At 39.4% G+C, this 22815-nt stretch overlaps 1 protein-coding gene across 1 annotated transcript; it reads left to right on the forward strand.

The window, feature by feature from the left end:
• The first annotated feature begins 4276 nt into the window (after nucleotides 1-4276).
• On the forward strand, nucleotides 4277-22631 carry TXNDC5 (thioredoxin domain containing 5). The gene is made up of 9 exons (XM_042048984.1): nucleotides 4277-4456; nucleotides 7156-7261; nucleotides 8535-8631; nucleotides 10926-11041; nucleotides 13130-13216; nucleotides 15998-16141; nucleotides 18929-19011; nucleotides 21798-21927; nucleotides 22488-22631. The coding sequence occupies exons 1-9, from the start codon at nucleotides 4368-4370 to the stop codon at nucleotides 22608-22610; spliced, it is 975 nt and encodes a 324-aa protein (XP_041904918.1). The 5' UTR covers nucleotides 4277-4367; the 3' UTR covers nucleotides 22611-22631.
• The last annotated feature ends 184 nt before the right edge of the window (nucleotides 22632-22815 follow it).

Consider the following 22815-nt stretch of genomic DNA (forward strand, 5'->3'; position numbering starts at 1 on the left):
GGGAAGGGCTGGGACGGGGAGCGGGAGCCCCGCGTGTGCCTGGCCCGGGCCTCGGCGGCCGCACCGGCCACCCCCGTCACAGAGCCACGGGCTCAGTTAGGTTGGAAAAGACCTCTGAGATCATCAGGTCCAAGCCATCGGCGCCCGAAGCCGCCCCCGGCTGGGGCTGCGGGGGGAGTCGCTCCGGCGTGCCGCAAAGAGACCGAGAGCAGCTGCAGCTCGGCCACCGTCACTTACTTACCATGTGCCCCCCAGCCCAAGCTCGCAGATGCTTTCATTGCAGAATTTATGTTCTCTTTGCAATCGCGAAATTTAAGGGAAAATTTTTCTGTGTTAACTATAGTGCTGTGTCCCCGAGGCCACAGATATCCGTAGGACAGCTGGAGAATTCTCAGGTTTGCAAGAGACCCACCGGGCTTTTGTCCTAGTCTGGCACATTTGGCACGGGAATGATTGAGACAAATGAGGGAACAGTGCTTTACTGGATATTCCTAGTCAAGACGACAGTACTTCTCATCTCTGTGTCTTTCTCATGGTTGTTCATATTCTTCTCTTTTCTTTGCCTCTTCCCCTACGCTTTTTTAACTTACTGATATCCAGTAAACATTATTGGGAGTTCTGTTCTTAGGGTTGTTAGGTTTCTTTTTTCCTTTTTTTTTCCTCCAAAGTTTTCTTTAATCTAGACAAAATAAAGTTTAGGGAACAATGTGCAAAAGTTATGTTTTGATCCAAAGTTATCCGTTGCTACATGGTGCCGTTTAGGTATATGAGAGTCTTTGAAATCCATAGCAGGAAACGATTTCCTTTGAAAACTTTTTTTGTTATTAACATTGACTTACTTATGCCATGTGAAAATGTTAAGTAAAAGCTTGAAAGAGCAGATGCCTTTGTTCTCTGAAGATCACAAAAGTGGAGGACGCCTGACTTGCTGGTGAAGGACTTTTTCCTGAGAGTGCAGTAAGGCCTAAGAAATGCCCATGCAGAGCAGGAATGCTTCTGTTCTTTTCTGTACTCAAGTGATATCTGTGTCTGTCCACACTTTGACTGTTTCACAGGCATCCCTAAAAACAGATAAGCTTTCTTTTATTCTGAGACTGTTTGTATGAGACCCTGTGCCAAAAGGGCTGTTGCAGAATCCAGGATATGCTGCACATCCTCAGTACGGATCAAAGGGAGTGTTGGCCTTGCAGACTTGGATCATGCTGTGCCCTTGGGAGGGCTGAGGATATCTGCCCAACTTAAGTGTGAGGGAGCTGTATAGTTTACCAGATTTGTTGCAGCTTCTCTGGATGTTCTCACCCTTAGTAAATCTCCAGATCTCTGGGTCTTGGCTTCAGGGCCCTTTGTCTGGATGTCTGGTCCCTGACAGGCAGCAACAGGGCCAGGTTTCAGGTCCAAGGGAAGAGCAGAACAAAGGGAACATCCAAGTGCCTGAGAGAGGTGCTTATACACACCAGTAGTTTTATTGTCAGTGGGATCAGGGGGTATCTTAGAGCCTCTTGCCCTGTTCTGAGGTGATGTGCTAATCTCCTAGTGCTTCTCACAGGCTCTTCTCTGTAGTTCCAAGGCAAACAGCAAACAGCCCAACGCTGAGCTGGGATTGTCTTTCAGATTTATGTGGATGCTGCTAACGTTGCATCATCAATCCTACCAGTAAGAGTTGGGTTAGAGCCAACACCACCCTTCTGTTCCAGATTCTTGAAACAAATGTTGCTGAGGGCCTTGCACAGAAACAGTGGTGGTATCCCATGAGGTCCTAGATTTATTTCAAATATGGCAGGATACTCCAAGAAGAGAGCATTCCAAGTCATTTGCCATCAGATGTCATAAGACTTTTGTTCAGAAGGCTCTCCCACTTGGTAGGTACACCTGGGGACAGAACAGTGAGCAGGTTACTCTCTTGGTGGCACAAAGTATTCGTAAGTTGTTCACCATGCCAGTTGCATTTCTAGAGGGGAGTGAGGTTCCCCTGGTTCCTTAGCTGGAAGGAATCTCAATTGAGTAGTTTCACTACGTTGTTTTGACTCTTACAGATCTTTTCAACATGTGTTCTTTCTCGGTAAACCTCCAGCAAGTCCACTGAGCTACAGCAGAATTGATCACCAGAGTTCTTTGTTGTTGAATTGAACTCTATTGACTGGATTTTACTTCAGTTGAATTCTTCTGTCCAGAGCAAGACTGGGCCTGTGCTGCTTGTACCATTATACATGTCTGTGTTCTTAACTGGATAAGGATTTGAGCTGTATCTTGCTGTGGAGATGCCCTTACTGGCTGCAGAGCTCAAGCTCTACTGATGGCCCCCAGAAATCTCTGTGTTAGTCTCTTTTGGATCTTCATCTGTGTTTGTAAATGGAGGTTGTGGATGCTTACAACTTTCTAGCCCATGTAGGGATGAAAGAGCAGGACTCATCATGGACACCCAGGTTTCCACTGTTCCCAGCAGCTCCTCCAGCCCCCCCCAATGTGTTGCAGAGTTGCAGCAGTGAAGGACTGTGTACTTACATGGGGCTGAGGGAAGTGTGTGAAGTTGCATGGTCTTGCTCTCTTTAGTTTTGACTTCCTTGGTTTTATATATATTTCCTTGGAAACTTCAGAAAAAGTGTTTTGGGGACTGTCTCTCATTTCCTTCTATATAATACTGATTTTTTTTTTTTTCAAACTGGGAATGGCTAACTAGTCAATTACTGATTCAGATAGGAGCATTTTTCCTGCTTTATTGTCAGTTTTAGCTTCCATAATCCAAAGAAGGAAGGGAAAGGGTGTGTATAGCAGAGATCACAGTGTTAAGTAGGGACAAGGCAGCTCTGTTGTGCTTAAAAAACAGGAGGTTAATTAATTGGGATTCCCTTACCTAGCTTTTCATGCTCTGTTCTATAACAGCAGCCTCTGTTCTATAACACTCATTTGGTGTTTCACATCCACTAGGGGAAGGGACCAGGGTATCTAAAATCCTCCTCTTAATTCAAGCTCTGTGAAGGAGTTGACTGTGGAGGGAAGTCAGAAGTTAAATATTAAGGGAATATTTGATTTTAATAATAACACCTTGTATCTCTTCACCAGGACAATTCAGAATTAGATCACGTGGGAGGTTGTATTCACCCACATCATGGGAGCATGTGTGACCCACTATGCCTGACTGTAACAGGAAGATCAGAAAACATTCTTTATCTTAAAGTAAATCTCAAGGTGTTTTGTTTTGCTTTGTTTTGGTTTTTTCTCTTAATGATATCAGGATACCTAGAAAGGTGTGAATCCATGCAACTTTTCTATAAGTGTACTCAAAATAATTTGTATGAGTGAAACTGTTTTAAGTCAGAGCAAAGTTCTCCAAAGTCCTAATGGTGATTTAATTGTTACTTACAACGTCGATGTTCTAGGTCATGCCAAGCAATAAATGCTTTTTGTACTGTCAGTCTGAGAATGTTTTCTGTTAATCCAACTTTGTATTTTTTAGATGTCTTGGAGGGTTGGCAAAAGCAGCTGTTAAAGAGAAATAAAAATCCATTCCTTAAAACTTTTCATCATACTTTGAGGAATAGAGTATTGCTATAATGACTTGAAAGACTAGGTAACAGTGAGAAGAATAATAGCCATTTTCTGCTTCTGGGGAGGTGCTGTTGTAGCAACTGTGGGAGGCCAGTTTTCTGTGTGTATGCAGATATACAGGGTTGATGGTGTGTTGTTGGGCCAGAGCACAGGATGGGAGGATTTTCACAGAATCACGGAATATTCTGAGTTGGAAGGGATCCAATCTTGACAAGGGTCATCAAGATTTTGGGAAACCGTGTTCAGAAATCAGTTGTGATGTTTCTTGACTTGTGTGTTACAATTCCTGTGAAGCACAGAAGTGCAAGAGGCATTACAAAGTGGCTAGAAACTATTATCTTCTTACCTACTGCTAAAAAAATGGGGGGTTTGAAATATTAGAATGTAAAGAAAGAAAGCTGGGCAACCTTGCAGGATTTCTCTAGAAAGCTGGAAGACTGACAGTGCTTTGATTAACAGCCTCACTAAGTTTGAGGGGTAGGATTTTTAATGTAAAAGGAGAGTAGCGAGAGGTTCTCAAATCCTGGTGATTTTTACATGAGGTGTGTTTGCAGCATGCTACAGTTCCTAATAGCATTTGCTGTTGTTTACTGTAACAGTGCTTGAGTATGGAAGATTTCTGATTTAACTGATTTAACTTTTGATTTAAAAATTTGTTTAAATTTATCAAAATCACCATTTTGCATATGGCTTTTCCATGGGCTCCTTCCTCTCTAAGTGTGAGCAGGTATTAAACAATATCTTGTTCCTTCTGTCACAGGTGTGGACATTGTCAGCGCCTCCAGCCAACTTGGAATGATTTGGGAGATAAATACAACAACATGGAAAACCCACAGGTCTATGTTGTTAAAGTGGATTGTACTGTAGATATTCCGCTGTGCTCTGAATTTGGCGTGCGAGGATACCCTACGTAAGTACAGAAAGAAGTCTGCTCCTATTTTTCTTTTTTAGTTTTCCATGGTCCTCTGCCAATTTCTTGACGCTAACTTCTAAGCTATATTTTTGCTGGGTTTCTTTGTAGCCCTTTGGACCTGCTATGTTAATTTTAAGCCTTTTTACCATGTTGCCAAGTACCATGAGATACATAGTACTCTTATGCTTTTTGTTTGTTTGTTTGTTTTTTTAAAGAAGCTGTTTCATGTCTTGGAAGGTGGCTGTGTTTAACTGAAGTCCAGAATTTTCCTGTTCTTTTCTCTGGGACTATCTCTTTCTGAAGCAACAGTACATTGTGCAGCTGTGGTATGCATGACAGAGCTGGTTTCTACTAGCAGTACTTTAAAAAATAACTTGCCACAAGTTTGTCAGTACACTGCACCCTTCATATTTGTATTATAGGTGATCTCTTAGATTCTTAGTGAACTTAGTGCTCATAAAGCAATAAATTAATGGTATCACTTAGCATAGTGGTGGTGATACTGTGTGGACTTTTTTCTAGCTAAATTTGCTTATACTGATCTAGTATTTTAAGGTTATGTTTACGCTGTTATCAAGGATGTGTGTCTTACTACCTCAACTTTGGTAGGCAGAACATGGTCTAGAGTATGTATGAGAGATCAGTGCCTTTGGGTTAGATATGTGTTCCCTTTTAAACTGCTGAAAAGGAGCAAAATAATTTATTTTTCACTTGTGTCATCTTTAAATCTTCTTGCAAATATGGATGGGATCCTTTCAACTGCTTTATTAATTACTCATCTGAGTGGGGATAAGTGGAGATTGTAATAATCTGTAGCCCTTCCACCGCCTGTATTTTTCAGTTTCCTTCCTTTTGCTCACTTTGTCTGGTGCTTTTGCCAACCCCAGCAACAGCCTGAACTTTTCATTCGCTCCTGGCTGCACCCACTTGGATGCAGATGAGTGTGACTGAGTAGAAGTTTAGAGTTATAAATAATACAGTCCTTGTTGAGATAGGAATTGTTCTTAAGGGCAGTGCGTGCCTTAGTTCCACTACAAATACCAAGAAAAAATTAATATTACAGTTTTGCTTTCATATCTTCAGGAGTGAGCACTGGTTGTCATTGCATATTTGTGTAGATTGTATTGTGGTGCTGTTCCTCTTAAAATAGGGTGGCAGAGATTTTTGAATAGGAAAAAAATCAATGGATGTGTAATTGCTGGAGGGTTTTTTCCCTCCCTCCTCTTTAAGGTCATTGAATATACTGGAATAGTTACTGCTTGCTTTTATCTATTTGAAAGGTAAAAATAATAAGGCAGTCATCTGCTAGGTATAGAAATATAGCAATGAAGGGGAATTCGTGGTATTAGCTCTCTTCCTGTCTGAATCAGTTTTGAACTAGCTTTTTTCTAAAAACCTCCAGCAAGGGAAATTTCACAGCTTCCTCAGTCTCAAGTCCAGGATGTGCTGATCCCTACACTGTTTTTTCAAACACCTGTCAAAGGAAAGGCTGCATCCCCTTTTCATCCCCTCAGAGAAAAAGTGGCTGAGCAGGTCCTTGCACTTCTTAGTACAGTTGTCTCAGGATTGTTTGGTGCTGCAAAATAAATACTCTCTCAATTGAACTAGAGAAAACTTACTTGTTTGCAGAAAATAAAGGTGCAGGTAGCTTTTTTTTAAGGTGTTACCTGAATTTTTTTTGTTACTTTTCAAAAGTATTGCCAGCAGGTGTATTTTAGATGTTCTTCTTTTTTGTTTTTGTTGCTTCCTTACTATTTTGACTTTCTATCATCACAAGGAACATTCAAGAATATCTTGAACAGAAATGACAGTGGGAGCTCCTATCTCTTTTGAATGGACTTGCATTATGTGGTTTTTCAACACTTTCATATGTTAGTATCTTTCAACTGTGGAACAAGAGAGAGAGAAACATTTCAATAAACAAAAGAAGCAGCACAAAATGACAGCTTGGCAAGGGGAACTGAGGGCTAGGAGACAGTCATAATTGAAACTCTGATTTGCTTTAAAAAATAAGACTAGGTCAGAATTCAGCATTACACCTTTATCAAATATACTTCCAATTTTAACTTAAAATTTATTAGTAGAAGCTTTAAGTAGTTTATGGAAAAGTTTTGATAGCAATTATTAAACATTACAATCATGAAGTCTGAATGCCTACAAGCAGTCACTTAACTTCTTGTCCTATTGACTTGTCTCAGTGTGTTTTTAATCAGTTTAATACCACATGAAAAGCCCTACACTATGAGAGCAGTCAGGAAACAAAAGGTGAGAAAGAAATTCCTGGGAAAATAAGCATTAGATATTTTTCCTTTGGTGATGGAGAGAGGTGAACAAAACAAAACTGATGCTCTTTGACAAACTGAATTAGGATTCATAGAACTGAATGCTGCAATTTTTAATTTGCTCTTTCTTATTGATCAAAGTAATATTACACCATGCTGATTTTTAACTTGGTATTTCTTTTTTTCTCTTTTTAAAATCTCCTTAAAGCTTACATGGGAATGAAAAAGGGTCCTAAGCTCTGGCCATGACATTTCAATCTGAAAGGGATGCCTGATGCTGATGTTAACAGTCAAGAGATCTCTTACTGCAGCCTGAGCTGTATTGCCATGGATTAGCAAAGCACATTATCTTCCTGAGAATGTTTCCTGTGTGAAAATTTTTGCCTCACTCTTCTCTACGTTTTGACCCTTTAGGCTAAAGTTGCTTAAACCAGGACAAGAACCTCTGAAATACCAAGGCCCTAGGGACTTCCAGGCACTGGAAAACTGGATGTTGGAGAAACTAAATGAGGAACCATCTGTAAGTGAAAAGGAAATAAGGAAATACTCTTTTCTGCAGGCTTACTTATCTATCATTTCTTTAAGTTAGGTTTCAATTTCCAGGAGGAGATCTGCTCCTGAGGATAAAAGTCAGGTTGCAGTATCAATCTGAAACAGCTTACATGTAAGTCAGAGTAGTAATTAAAACTGTCATCCTGTGACCTGCTCTCTGCTTCCTGCATTTAAAACTGCAGTACATAATGCAGTTTTAATGCTTATACTTTCGATGTTTTAAGACACGGTCCTTGCTGTCATTTCACTTGACACCTGTCGGCCATAATGTTTCTAGAATAAGAAAAGCAATTTAGCTCTAATACATTGTAAATTGCATTGTGTTGGGCTTAATTGCCTCTTAAAACATGGATGCCATCTTTAGCTCAGTTACTTTCTGATAATGTTGTGGCCTAAAGAAAAGTTTTAAAATGATCAATTAAGTAAGATAAGCTAATACCCTCACTAGGGAAATCCTTAAGTTCAGGGGCAGCATTCACATATGGGAGCCAAGCCTTGCCTAAAATTAAATTTGTGATTGCTGTTTCTAATCAAGAGAAGGCATTAGTGGTTGCTGAACCAGTTAGAATGTGATTATATTTAAACAAACGTGGTGTTTTTAATAACTAAAATTAAATGCTAAACTATTTTAAGAAAGGCACTTTGAGGTTCTTAAATTCTTTTCAGCTCTAGGGTTAGAGTGTAGAAAGTATTCACTTGCTTTTGCTGAAATGCTCATGAGTTTCTTACAAGTTATAGGTTTGAAGTGTTTGCTCTATTTCCATTGTCTTCATGGAGGCATTAGTTAGACAGCATTTCTTCTGGCATTAGGGGAGCAGAAAATAGCTTTTGCACTATTTTTAAATAGCCCAGAGACCACTGAAACGGGTGTGATGGCAGTTGTGGCTGATGTGTGATGCTCTGCAGGAACTGTTATATAATTTAAGCGTGTTAATATATGGTGATGCAATGAATGCTACAGCAATTACTGTGCTCAGTGACTGTACTACAGTGCAGTGAATGACTGGTATTCCACAGACTCTGCTAGCTCTCTTTTATGTGGCAATCGTTTTCACCTTTTTCTATCAAGTAGTTGTTTTTTAGGACACATTAGGTAGCTAAATCAGGCTAAATAAGAACATTGCTTTAGGAATTTAAAATTTCAGAGTCTATGGCACTATCACAGAATGGTGTGATGCAGGAAGCAAGTGTTGTGTATTTGCTGTAGAAGAGAAATAAAAGTTAATTTTTCTCATGAATAGGAGCCAGGATCTGATGTGGAACCACCAAAGGCCCCTGAACCTAAGCAGGGAATGTATGAACTCTCAGCAGACAATTTCAAGATGCACATAGCAGAAGGTAACTGTTTTTTCCAAAGAAGAGAAACTTGGTTACAGAGACATTAGTAGTGGGAAGACTGCACCAGAAATGTTAATTTTCAGGGTACCTCCTTCCCACTTTTTTTTCCAGTAATACCTAGTGAAAGAGGACGAAACTTCAAACTATGTAAAAATGCTCTGGTTGAATTACATATTGCAGACTACGAGAAAGCTTAAGCAGAGCACTCAGAAGGCAGTAAAATTATGGCTGCTAACCCCAGGGAAGAGGCTAGTGGGGCTTGTTCGACTGAACTGTCTCTTCTCATGAGTTCCTTGCTCAGTCACAGCCTTGCCGCTTTGTGTTTTTGCAAGTCCCGTTTCCTCCTTCCCTAGGTGCTGGCTTGTTCTTCCTCCCAGGCTGTTGTTCTGGATAAGTATAATCCACCCTCTTCCTCCTTCCAGCCCCCATCCCACTCCAGTCTGGCCCTTTATTTAATATTGTTTAGCTTCCTTCCTCCAGAATTTAATGTGGGCAAAACACTTTGTCTCTTCGGCTATTTTAAAAAATATTTTGTCTGGAAGATTTAAAATTAATGCCAGGAGGGATACCTAATATGGGAAATTTCACCCCTCACATAACAGTTTTTAGACAATGAGCAAAATCTTAGAATACAAACTTTGGGCTGGCATGACAACAGAGGATCCTGCTTTCTCCATCTGTTATCCAAAAAGGAAAGGCTGGATTAAATTAAATATTTGCCCATTTGATATCACTAGGAAGGTAGAACTAGAACTTTTTAAAGTAACCATTAGCTGATTAGAAATATTTTCATGTGTAAAACAGCATTTTGTGCAGCTAACTTGAAATTTCCCAGCATGTCTGGCTCAATGCGGACTTCAATCAAAATTCTGAATGAATTTTCCTCGAAGCCATCAGGGAGATGCTAAGCATTTGTCAACTTAATCACCTTCTCAGACTGTAAAGTTCAGTGCATTGCAGATATTTTAATATTTTTATTATGTATTCATTGGCCTTCATAGAGGAGACATTCTCATGGCCATTTGTGATAGTTAAGCAGGTTTATGATCATCTGTAAATCTGTTGTCCTCTCTTGACTCCAATTACAAGAAGTTCAGTGCTTGAATTGAACATGAAACTTAGCATTTACACCAGCAAGGTTGACTTCTGTTCTTAAATAGCCTCCTTTTACCTTTTTGCTGCTCTGGGAAAAAAATAAATGATATTGTTTTCTATTGAGGAGAGTATGTCAATGTACATGGTAAAGAATTGCTGATTTTGATGAGATATTCTTATTAACTTGTGGGAAATTTAATTTTGCTGTCTACTTGACCAACACAGAGCACGTCAATCAGTTTGAAAGTCTTCCACATGCAGACCAGTTAAGTTAGAGTACACTATTACTGCAGTTTGTTTCCTAGTTATTTTGTGCTGCCTTGCCTCGGACCTTCTGTTGTGGACAAGCCCTCAAACTAGAAATGAATTCAAGTAATACCAGCCCCAAAGCAGTCTTCAAAGGATTATGAATAATTCTATTAAAAACAGCTTTTCTCCAGTTGCTGGTGTTTCCTGCAAATAATTTTGATTTTTTACCTTGTTCTAATTAAGTTCATTTTTATTTCATTTAAAAGAGCCTTGCCTTGATGTGTGCAAAAATGTGCAGCAATTTGAATTAATTAATCTTAGTTGAAAGAAATTGCATATTCTGGTACTTTGCAATCAATAATACACTTTTAAACTAAACATTAGTAGGAGATAGCACAGAGACTCTCTTCTGCATAAAATACCACGAACATCTACTAAGAGTAGACGACATGAAAATTCAAAGAGCGGGGCAGAAAAAGGAGAATGGAAAACTGAACAATAATTTTTAGGTAATTCATGGACTTAAGCATTTCTTAGGAAACACCATTGCATCAAGTTGAAGTTTAATACTTTAATTTATGCTGTTATCAACATATTCCTTGGTAGTTCTTTCTACTCTGTAACAGGGCAACTGATTGACACAGTTGAGTTAAACACTAAGGTAAATGGCTAGGTTAAAAATATCAGTTTTAATACCTCACTTGTTGGCTTGAGATTGTGAAGCTGTTTGGATTTTCAGGAAATTTGGCAATGCTGTGGGACTGCATACAGTATTGAAAACCTAATTGCTGAAGTATTTTGTCCTGGCCTTTGATTCACAGTGTTTCCTATCTTTAACTCAGGAAATACCATGATAAATTTGCAGCCTGAGATTAGTACCTCAGCTTTAATTGCAGCTAAGTTCATTCCAAAGGAACTAAATATTTTTTTTTTCTTTTTTTACTTAAAAGGTAATCACTTCATCAAGTTTTTTGCCCCTTGGTGTGGTCACTGCAAGGCTTTGGCCCCAACCTGGGAACAGCTGGCTCAAGCCTTTGAGCATTCGGAAACTGTCAAGATTGGTAAGGTAGGTGAAGCACTCTTAGTCTGAAAATATGGTTTGTATCAATGTATGTTTCAGCCAAGAATCGTGCCTTTTGTGCTATGATTTGCAACTAACAATTGTTTTGGTTGTCACCTCTTAAATCCTTTTATAGTCATACTTCGTATTTTAATTTTGAGACGGTCTTTTTTCTTTCTCACACATCTGCAGTTAACAGGACTCCCCCATTTTAAGCAAAGCCTCCTTGCAAACCCAGCTGCCTCTCTGCACTTCAGAGAGTTGGGAATAAGTCTAATACTTCAGATGCAGGGAGTAATATTTTGAGACTTGTTTTTATTATGCATCTGCTTTGTCAGAACTTGATAGACTTCAGTATTTATTTTGAGTGGGAAAGTGACTTCTGATTTGTTCTTTGCAGCATTGCATTCCTTAGCAAGATTTAGCCCTACTGGGTATTTATGATGAATTATTTCTTTTTTGTTTTCCTCTTTTTCCCCATAAAACTTTTAAAAGGTTTCAGGGGGTCTTACACCTTAAAAATTGATATCTTGTCCTGCTTTACTATTTTCCTTAGGGTTGATAACCAGGTTCTGTGGTGTATTTACCATGGGAGCTTGTTACTTGTACGTGGAGTGACTTCTGTGCAGAGGTAGGGAGGTGGTCTGGCAATTGCAGTTACTGGCTTTATTTGCTGACCCATACCTAAGTCCAGGTGGCTCATGATGGGAATCCCTCTGTATCTGCCAACAGTGGAAATCGGACCGGGCTCAACTCCCACATCCCTAAACTTTTACAGTGGTTCCACTGATCTGAAATATTGCATGGCAGCAGTGTTGTCAGTCCTGCAGAGGGACTCTCCCTGTGCTGTCTCCCCTGCCTCTGCCCTCGCAGCACTTTCAGCTGTAGTAGGAGGGATGAGCTTGACTTCTTCATTTTTTTTTTTTTTTAATGCTTTTGAAAATGTGTTAATTCAGGTATGCTGCACGTGCACAGTGCAGGTCAGCACAGTTGAACTTTAGAGGAGACATACATATACATATATATATAAGCACAGTTGGACTTCAGAGAAGATGCACATATATATATTTTCAGACCTGGTGGATATAGATTCCCTCTGAGAATAAAATGTCAGAAGCTATTTTTCCTTTGAAGCTTTCTGTACTTTTTGATACCCTTGTTTGCTGTCTTATGAAAACATTGCTTAACTTAAGTATCTTTCTGAAGTTACCATTCTCTGGTACCCAGAGAAAAATAAATTTCCAAAATTTCTGTTTTAATCAGTTGGCTGTGGTGTTTGCAGATCATATTACTGAGAGTTGCTATTTAATACCACCACTAAGAGTGGTCTTGATGCCTAGACAATTTTGTGTAACTGTATAGCTTGTGAAACATCTCTTGAAGCATGTCTTGGCTAAGATTTTAAGTCTGTAAGTAAACAGGAAACACAACTGTTCCTAAGAAGGTTGAACCGTGACTTTCATCTAATCTGGGGGAATAGTATCTTAACACTGTTTAATCTTTAGGATTGATCTTCAGCAAAAAGCTTATGAACTAGTAACTTTACAGACTGGTTTGTGACATACTAGAATTGAATGTTGCTATGCACTTGGAGCTTCCCTTGGAATACAGTTAACTTGCTAGCTGTTGACACGTCTTCTGAAATCTTTAAAGAGTAGTCTTAAAAAATGGGTGAGCCAGTATGTTTTCACTTTAAAGCTCTCTCACATTAGTGTTTTTGTGTCTCATTGTCCACTGAGCACTGATTTTATTAGCTGAGAATAACAAGTGCTTTTTAATTGAAATATTTAATTATGTCTCCATTGTTCTTTGTAACTGCTACTACTTCCTTCTAGCCATACCTCCCTCCCCGATCTCTCCTTAAAAAGAAAAAAATAAATCAAATATACACAGAGCCTCCCAATTATACAACCAAACCACTGTTTGGAAGGCAGACATAATCATTGTCAAGACAGTACTTGGTACTGAGTTTTGCCAAGCCTTGTATTGCTTGTTCCTGTATTTTTCTGAGCTTTTAAACAAGGAAGGCTGTGATGCTTGTTGTATGTTTATTTTAGGCATTGAATAGTTTGGGGTTTTATTCCCAAAATGTAGGTCGACTGTACCCAGCATTATGAAGTCTGCTCTGAAACCCAAGTTCGTGGTTATCCCACACTCCTCTGGTTTAGGAACGGTGAAAAGGTGAGTCTGACACTTCAGCAAAAGATTGCACCATTTTTCTCTGAATAATATTTGGACTATGCTTACATTCTGGAAAAAAAAATCAAGTGGACATATACAAAACTCTGCTTGTGAGAGAAGAGATATTGGAGGTTCATTTGGGTACTAGAAGAGGTAGACTTTGTCCACAGATAAAAGTTAACGATTTTTGCTGTATTTTGCAAACAACTGCTATAATGCTCATAAACCTGTAAGCAGTATCTCCAGTTAGGCTGCTGTGTGAGAGAATTCTGGGTTTACTTTATCATAGTATTTTATTTCCTATGGAACACAAAAACATAACTGAAATAGAAATAATAATAAAGTATATAATTTTCACAATGTGTATCAGAAGGTTCTCATCTCTAAGTGGTGCCCATCTGCTGAGTGATGTCTAGAGATGCAAATTTTCCTTCTTATATAAACTGGAACATTTCACATGACACTGTGAGTGAGAATCTTGTGGGCCCAGTTGACATTTTTCCTTGCAGCAATTCAGAGAACTAAAATATTCTGAAATTATGGGGAGATAAAATATTTATAAATACCACATACATGAACAGCAGTAAATAAACATATTATAAATTGTAGTGTTATTTATACTATGTTTCACAATTTCAAGATTAGTTAAATATATTCAACGGGTATTAAAAACAGGCCTGCAAGAGAACCCAGGACTACACTTTTAGCTCTTACCTGCTAAGTTCTGGGCAGGGAGGAAGGAAGAGGGGGTTTTCTCCCATTCATCTTGCATTCCTTTTTGAACATGTACAGTATCAGCAATGTTAACTTTTGCTACTCAGTACAGTTTAGTGGCCACTGCTTATGGCGATTTTCTGGCATTCTAAAGAGAAGCTGGCCCTAAGTACATATCAATGCATGTGAGGTTTGGTATAAGCATCCCTATAAGATCAGACACTCTAGGGAATTTAAATGAAGCAGCCCCTGTGTTTTTGAATCCCAACCAGATTCACATAAAGTATGCAGCCTTGTGACCTCTCAAGGGACACGTCAGAAGCACAACTGGAAGCTGAAGGAGTGCTCAAATCAAGCACGGTGTTACGTCCAAGGCTAGAGGTTTCCAGTTAATTGAACTTCTATTTAAACTTTGTAATAACTGAAGTTGGAGTTCCTTGGAGTTACTTGAATCAAGAGTGCAGTGAAAGAAAAAGAATCACTGCTGTTGTATTTGGTAAACCTGAACCTTGGCCATTAATCTGAACAATATATTTCAGATGACATCAAACTCTCTTTCTCCACTGGCAGTGTGGCATTCCTTGGTGGAATACTGCCACCACGGTCCCATCTTCCTCCATGGGCTGATACAACATATTTGAAAAAAGCACAAAACAATCTCAACAATTTTCCAATAATCTGGCCCAGAAATTCCTGAAAATCTTGCTGGCAGCTATGATACTGATGAGTAAAGAGAAGGAGGAGAACTGCTTCAGTCATCCAGCCTTGCCTGTAATACCCTCATCCCCTTTGTCATAACTGAAGTCTGGCATCACACCACTGCTCTTGGTGACATGCCGCAGATACCCTGGGAGGAACCAGTGGGTGCTGACCCTGCCCTGTTGACATGGATACAAACGAACAGGTACAGGCTTCTTGCTCCTTAGTGACTGACACCCAGTGCCAGGAAAGGGGCAATAGTTACAGGTAACATTATCAATTAAAAAGAAGAGAAATGTGTAGAAAGAGTTCCAATGATAAAGGAAAGTTGAAGAGCTGTCTGTTCTTCCTTCCAATGTATGGAAGATTGTATGTTGTTTCTTAAAGAGGCCTCATCTGCAAGAGGAGATACATTTTGCAGCCCACACACACCACATGGGACCACATCTCAAGAATTCTGTCTAAAATGGATATATAATGCCTCAAAGTTATGATCTCTCTTCTGAACAGAAAAATTAGTGCTTGTTTTCACAGACAGCCCTGAGGGCAATCATGCAAGAGCCAGTTTGGAGAGGGCTGACAGTGGATTTGAGGCTAGAAGCTGCTCACAACTGCTCCGATTTCTTGTTCTGACAATCTCATGATTGTCTTGTTCTCTAGATTTGTGAAAGTACCTGAAATATGGGGAAGCATCCAAGGCAAACTGACCTCAAAGATCTGGCTGGCTGACAGCTTTATGTACAGGTCAAAAAATAGGATAGGATTAGACTTTTGTGAGAGTAGTGCCATTGGAAATGTCTGCCCCGCTGCAGGCTGCTGTAGTCTCTTGCTCCCAGGTGAACTTAGGTGCCCAGAGTACATTGCCTTACTTATTTGGGTTTTCCAAGGATTTGTGGCAAGTGTGTAGGCCAGAGGAATGACTGTGTAGTCCAGTGACATGCAAGTTGAGGTTTTCAGCCCTGTCAAAGCATTGTGTAGAGCTCACAGGCTAACAGAGACCACACCCAACCACACTGGGTATTTTATTTTTCCTTGTAGTAGCTATAGGTTCAAAAAAATAAAACTTTGAAAAAGCTGACTAGGGTGAGACAAGAAGGTGAAAGTGGAAAAATTTCAAAAATTTGCTTCTGTTTCTAAAATACCTTTCATTTCAAGGAAATTTTAGATAGTTCCCTTTGCTTACTGAAGAATCTATGGCAAAAGCTGAAGACGTGGAGTGAATAGAATGTCATAGATAAGTTTAAGAACTAGATAATCATATTTATTATTACTATGCTTACACTTGGCAATCTTACGTTTTGCTGGTAATTATTTATTTGCTACATTAACTGCATCTAGAAGGTTGCACAAACTATTTGATAATTGTAGGGTGACCAGTACAAAGGGAAGAGGGACTTCGATTCCTTAAAAGAATATGTGGATTCCCAACTACAGAGCTATGGGAAAGAGCCACCAGCAGACAAACCTGCTGAGTCCTCACAGCCACCACCTGCAGAGCCCACCCATGTTGAGGTAAGTGCTCCTGTGCTCTGCAGCAGTGTAAAGTGTTCAGACTGTTTTAGCAGTCTGCCTGAGTCTTACATGTGTTTTTCTCTCTCTGATAGCTTGACAGTTTCTGGATGTAAACAGTACCAAATACTTTCCTGGTTATTTTTTTAGTCATTAATGAGTGGAATCAGATCATAAAGCCTAGAGATACTTTTATTAACCTGATGAATTGGAGAAGGAAAAAAATCTGATTCCTATTTTATGGTTGCAATAAATTGTTTAGATACAGGCATAAATGTGGTCATTTTGGCCCATGGAACTGCTGGCACCTGGGTTTGTATGATAGCATATTTCATCACTACAGAGATGAACATTTTTTGCAAGATTATCACTTGAACCCAGGAGGCTGATGCACACTGCTAAGCCCCTAAAAAAATCCAGGACGTAATTACAAATCTATCTGCAGAAACAATGAACAGAGATTCTGAAGACCAGTACCAGTATGGTAGGGTAATGTGCCCTGTGACAAGAAAACTCCTTGGGGTTTGGAGACTTATTTTAATCTTGGTTGTAGGAGCTACAGGCTTTAAAGTGTTACCAAGGAATTGGTGTGAATAACCTTTGTGCAGTTGTAGTTCATGTAATATAGTTTTCTGTCTTTTCTAATCCCTTTGGCTTTTCATCTGCCATCTTTCTTGGAGATGAATGAAAAGTTGGTGGGGCTGAGAAGTTAGGGATGGATTTCAAGCACAATTTTTCATGAAATGTGCAGAACATACTTTCTGCCTATAAAATAAGGGACAGGGATTTACACTCCCTTGTGATATAGAATGAACTTAAGTAATTAGGCATCAAGATTATGAATACAGTTTGTATGCAGCTTCTTACAGGAGAATATTACCCTTCCCAGCTGACTTTTCCAGCAGCATTACTCATCTTGCATAAAGTGGCTTACCAAACATTACAGACCACATAGATTTGCAATTTTCATACTCTTCAATTTTTATTTTTTTAATTGACCTCATATTTGGAAGATCCCAATGAGCTGGTGTTAGTACAATGCCAAAAGTAATTAGTTGCCTTTCTATTTTTATAGAAATAACACAAACCACATGTGACACAAATTCCCACTTCTGCCTTGCATTCACCAGCACACACACAAGCAGGAAAGGATTGTTGGGGGATTTTTTTGCGAAATAATAGTAGACATAGTGTAGGACTCAACTTGTCCTTGCAACTTTTATCTTCAGACCCCTTGACTCTGTTTTCATGAATTTTGAAACAAGGGGCCAGCCCCTGTAGCCAGCAAACACTGACTGCATTTGCCATGAGTTGACCACAGCTGGTACCACAGGCAGCAAAAGCAATGAGGTCCCACTGCAAATTTGTGTCCCAGTGTTGAGCCCTTACTTGGATTCCCTCATGTCTTACATAGCCCAAGTACTTGCCAGCCCTTTTGCAAAAGCTGTACTTTTATGTCCGTGAGACTTCTCTACTGCCAGACATGGCTAAAATCAATCAAAAAATGATCCAGGTGGATTAAGGCAGCATGACCAGCACATGCTCAGATTGTGATTGCATTAGATGTCTTTTTTTGAGACACAAAGCTAAAACTGAGATATCTGATATTAAATTTATTTTTGTGGTTATATAGTTCACATTGCTATTCAGATAGTAATCTACAGATCCTTAAAATTTGTTTTACTGTGCAAATCATGGGGAAGTTACTTACCAAGTTTTCAAATTTTGTATCTTAGATTGTATATTATGTTTGGAACATCAGTTTTAGATATCCATTTAGAAAATTCAGAAGCATAGAAGCATACTGCTTACTTTTTCCTTCACTTAATTATTTCTGATTATTTAATAATTAGAAAGTATAAAAGTATAATTTCAAATTTTAAATAATTTTTTAGTGGTAATAACAGTTCAACTTAGTCAAATAATTCCATGAACTAACTATTTACAGAAATGTTTAAAGGTAGTGGATGATCTGGATTTTCAAATTTATTTTTGGCTTCATAAAACTTACTGGGATTAAAATAGAATTTATAATACTGTCAGTTGTGATCTTATTTTTCTTTTACTTTCATTTGATTTTGAAGCTTTTAGAGGCATGAGAGTTATTTTAATCCCTCCCACCCTTAAGGGTCTCACACAAAAAATGAAATTTCAGTTCCATGCTCTCATATGAGACTATAAGCAACGTGCTATCCTCCCATCATTCCCTTGCTGCTGATATTATCAGGAGTAGAAACACTTCCTGGCACCCATGCAAGTGTGGTGTTGTGATGTCCTCTTGACAGGCAAATCTGTTCCTGGTGACAGTTTTTCTTCTGTGCATGCAAGGCAGGGATAGAAAGAACAGAGAGAACAGCTCTTGAGACATCACTTGTGTGCCTGGAATACCTCATTAAAATCTCTGATGGCCATTACCTGCTTGAAGCCAACTCCTCTAAGGGCTGTTCCTTGAAACACAGTGTATTAAATTGGGGTGATTTTTTACAATTACTGAAAATTTGGATACAGGCAAATCCTTTGAAAACAGGAAAGCTTTTTTTCTCCAGTTATGGATGAGATTCAGTGCAAAATATGCTTTTCTCTGCATCTCTCTAGGGAAGGAAAGTAGCTGAGAAGTAAAAGTCAGGTCTGCTGCTGCTACTCTTGTTTATATTACCAATAATATTATCTTTTCCATTTTCAGTTTCCCTTTTAGGAAGGTAAAAGCTCAGTAGGCTGCTGTTATATATACAAAAAGGCTTGACTTTTTTTTCTCTGTCATTTTTTTGTTTTCTTTTTTTTTTGGAGCAGGCTGCAGTGCTCTCTCTCTCTGAAAAAGACTTTGATGCAACCATTGCCAGGGGGATCACCTTTATTAAATTCTATGCTCCATGGTAAGAAGTTTGCAGCTGCTGCTGTTCAGGATTATTGCTGGTCTAAGCTGTGAGTGCATTAGTTGCTGTAGGTCTTTGAGCTGTAGTACTGTATTTGTTGCCTTGATCTAAACTGCGAATTAGCTGAAGAATGTGCGTGTTGGCAAGAGTTGCAGCACAAAAAAAAGCTCAGTCTGGTTTAGATCTCTTGAGCTGCCTCTTTGTGGAAAGGCTGACGTAGAAGCTTTACCGTGTCAGCCTCCAGGTAATGCTAGGGTAACAAGGAGGGTGAAGCTTTCTTTGCAGGCTCAGCATGCTCCTATCCCTGCATTAGGGTAAGGTGAGGGGAGCACATCATCATCTCAGTGCTGAGAAAAAAGAGCATGCTAGCCTCAGGGCCCTCTCCTGCCACAACCAGCCTCGCTTGCAAGATTCATTCAAGCCACCAGAGTTTTGATACAGACTGTTGAGCTATGGATAATTAATTGCCTGTTACTCTTCAAATAACTGTCAAAAAACTAATTTGCACAAATGACAATTTTAGGATGTTCTTAGGGTGACCCAAGGTAGAAGTGTCCAGTGCAGATGGTGTAGGTGTAGACACCCAATGGAAGGCATTGGGGGGAGAAATGAAAATAATGTCTGGCATCTGCCATTACTGCTGTATCCAACAGAGCCTGGGACCCCAGCTGGGTTAAGACCTCAGTATTTCAAACTTGTAGAACAAGTATTTCCCCAGTTTTCTCACTATTCCCTTTCTGAGAGAAAAATAAAATTTCATGGTTCTCTCTCTGGTTTATAGAACTCGTCTTATTTGTGCCTCCGCTGAATTTAATGAAACTTGCATGCCATCTTGCTCATCCATTGCTGGTCTCTTAGCCAACAGAAGGAAGCCTAGTGTAAGGGGACAGATTAAAATTAAGCTGTATTTCACTGTGTGAAAGATAACACATCTCTGATTTAAACACTAGCATTCCATTAACACAATATATAAAACATAAAAAGATCTTTTGTTTGGGGTACAAAAGACCCCATTACAAAGCAACACAAGCAAATGCAACCCATATTAGATGTGCTCAGGCATAACAAAATATTGCAGTTTAATTTTGACAGTAGGCATAAATGTGTTTCTTACTGCAGGCAAGAGTTACCTGGGAGCATTTCATTTCATGTAAGCTCAATGCTGCAGGCTTTTCCAGTGTTGTCACCCTCTGCTGCTTGAGAACCACTTCTATGCTCTCATCCATCTGAAGGATCTGCTTTTGGATGTGAGCAAGTATCTGCCACCACTGGGTTAAGAAATACCCTACCCATAGCTCTCACACCCCTCATTGTTTGCTGCTCTTTCCTCACTGCCTTTATCCCCTCTGTACTCTGGGAGGGACTTAGATTGAGTCTGTGCCTATGCTGCTTCTGCCCCACCAGCAAAACTGACTGGGAAACTTAGTTCACACCTGTGCTCAGAGCAGCTTCCAGTGTGATTTCTGAACCCAGGGCTTGTTGGCATATCTATTAGTTCGTTATCTGGAGCAACTTTTTCTGGGAAAGTTTAAGATCAAAAAAATGCTCCCTTTTTGATTGGTTTTCATTAACAATACCATGTCCTCATCTCATGAGATTCTCATGAGATACTGCTGGATCTCACAGATAGGATCAGTGTTGGATGTTAGGCTGAGAAACAGCAGTTTCAGGATGTAGCATTCTTAAACCAATGTGTGCTGCCTGGCTGCAATGCTCTGAAAGCCACCATTTAGGAAAATGCTTCCTATATTTATGTAGCTTGTATCCTAGTTTTAGCTCTGAAAGTCAGGCTTGTGACTGCCTGTTAGTGCTCTGCATATAAATGACCAGATTCTCTTCCAAGCGGATTAACTTATGTAGGGCTCAGCAAACACTATTATGTTGCCATCTAGTTCTGTCTTTCAGTTAGTTTTGGATAAATATTAATGTTAACTTGCATTGTAAGCACAAAATCATCCTGTTCTAGTAGTTTTTGTGCATGGTCAGAAATGCTTTTATACTGTCACTGTGTATTAACAAGGTGGTTTAAATATACATTGGCTTGCATTAAGAAAACTTTTGCTGAGACATCTTTCATTATTTTTGTAAATGCCCTGATCCAGCCTCAAGGCAATTATGGGTCTGTTTTAATAACCTAATTAAGGTGCAGCTGGCTTAGAACAGAATGAGCAGTGCAGCTTTAAAGTCTAAAGTGCTTTGGGAATTCTTCTTGAAGGCAGTAAGAAGTTCACATTAGGAACTTGGCTAAGCCAAGTTCAAATTATAAACAAAATAAATGCTTTACTATGCATTGGTCAAGGAGGCCATTAGGAACTGGAAGAAATTTAATAGGGATATTAAAATCTCATTTAACTAACTAAACTTGGGCTACATTACCATAACTGGCATATGCTACCTGAAAACTTAATTCATACTACAGATATTCTGTGTCTTCCTAAAAGAATTTTTGTTTCCAAGAGATCATCTTTTTTTCCAGTTAAATATTCTCTGTGCTTGTCTTTATTTGGCTTCATATTCCTCTGTGGGGTAAAATGTTAATGCAAGGACATCTAGAGTACCATTCTAGGCAAGACTAACAAAGGCCAGAAAGTACTTCAGTGCTTAACTTAAATAAAATCACTTGTTTTTTTAGCTCATTTACTGACATAATAGTTCAAGGGAGTTGGAGGGCCAAATCATTAGGGGATAGGAAAGGCAGCTAGTTAAATTTACAGCAATTGCAGCAAGACAGCAGAGAGAAAGTGGAAAGTGTATCTGCTAAACAAATCTCCCTCTTTTGTTTCTAGGTGTGGTCACTGTAAGAACTTGGCTCCAACCTGGGAGAACCTTGCCAAAGAGCAATTTCCAGGTTTGACTGATGTCAAAATAGCAGAAGTAGACTGCACTGTGGAACGTAACGTCTGCAACAGATTTTCTGTAAGTGTGAAAGTTCTGAAATGAAGGGGACAGTATTGTGCACCAAATGTTGGAGGCTCCAGCATGCAGCCCAACTGGCTGCTGCACTCCAGGTGCCTGGTGACAGTACAGCTGTGTTAGCCAAAAAGAGGCACCTGCTGACACCATTTCTTTCCTGAACTGTTTGTTCAGACTTGGTTATTCTCATTACTGGACAAAGCTGAAGAAGTCCCTACGTTAGGAAACCTCTCTCTCTGAAAGCACCAGGTAGTCTTGTGGTATCCAATGCTAAATTCAGTTCCTAGAAAGAAAAGTCTTTCAGAGCTGGTAGGCAGACAATTGAAGACAGAGCTGGAGCTGCCATTCTGAGAGCCTAGATGAACATGTATTACCCCATTCTCTTAAAAAACTTCAGATACTGCAGGCTGCCAATGAAAGTTCTGCTGTGGGTTTGGTTTTTTAAATTAAAATAGCTTATTGTTCTAGAGGGGTTTGATGACTTTTCAGAATCAGGTAAATATGAATGATGGATACAAGTTTGAACATTAATAGCAAGTTTCTTTTGCGTGTGTCTTTTGAAGGTACGTGGTTATCCTACACTTCTGCTTTTCCGAGGTGGAAAGAAAGTCAGTGAACACAATGGAACGAGAGACCTTGAATCACTGCATAGCTTTGTCTTGCGTCAGGCAAGGGATGAATTGTAATAAAAGTCTGGATGCTCTGTCCCTGGCTGTCTTTGTACAGTAGCTGAGGGATTTCTATCTTTGCCAATTTTCAAATAGTGTATTTGGGGGGGTGGGGCTTTTTTTGTTTCTTTGTTTCTAGGAAATTGAATGTACTTAACTTTGGTATCTTCCCTTTGTGTGTGTGTTAGAGACATGCCTCTCTGTGTGTGAAGGAAAGCTAACA

Source organism: Corvus kubaryi, unplaced genomic scaffold (assembly GCF_017639235.1).
Source record: "Corvus kubaryi isolate FWS band 111438036 unplaced genomic scaffold, C.kubaryi_AGA036_p1.0 69, whole genome shotgun sequence".
Classification (NCBI taxonomy): domain Eukaryota; kingdom Metazoa; phylum Chordata; class Aves; order Passeriformes; family Corvidae; genus Corvus; species Corvus kubaryi.

Bases quoted from the DNA above. Each gene is read 5' to 3' on its own strand.
- TXNDC5 (XM_042048984.1), top strand. From the start codon at position 4,368: ATGGAAAACCCACAGGTCTATGTTGTTAAAGTGGATTGTACTGTAGAT. The intron at 16,142-18,928 runs GTAAGTGCTCCT...TTTTTGGAGCAG, and splicing joins CAGAGCCCACCCATGTTGAG to GCTGCAGTGCTCTCTCTCTC. The intron at 19,012-21,797 runs GTAAGAAGTTTG...TTTTGTTTCTAG, and splicing joins ATTAAATTCTATGCTCCATG to GTGTGGTCACTGTAAGAACT.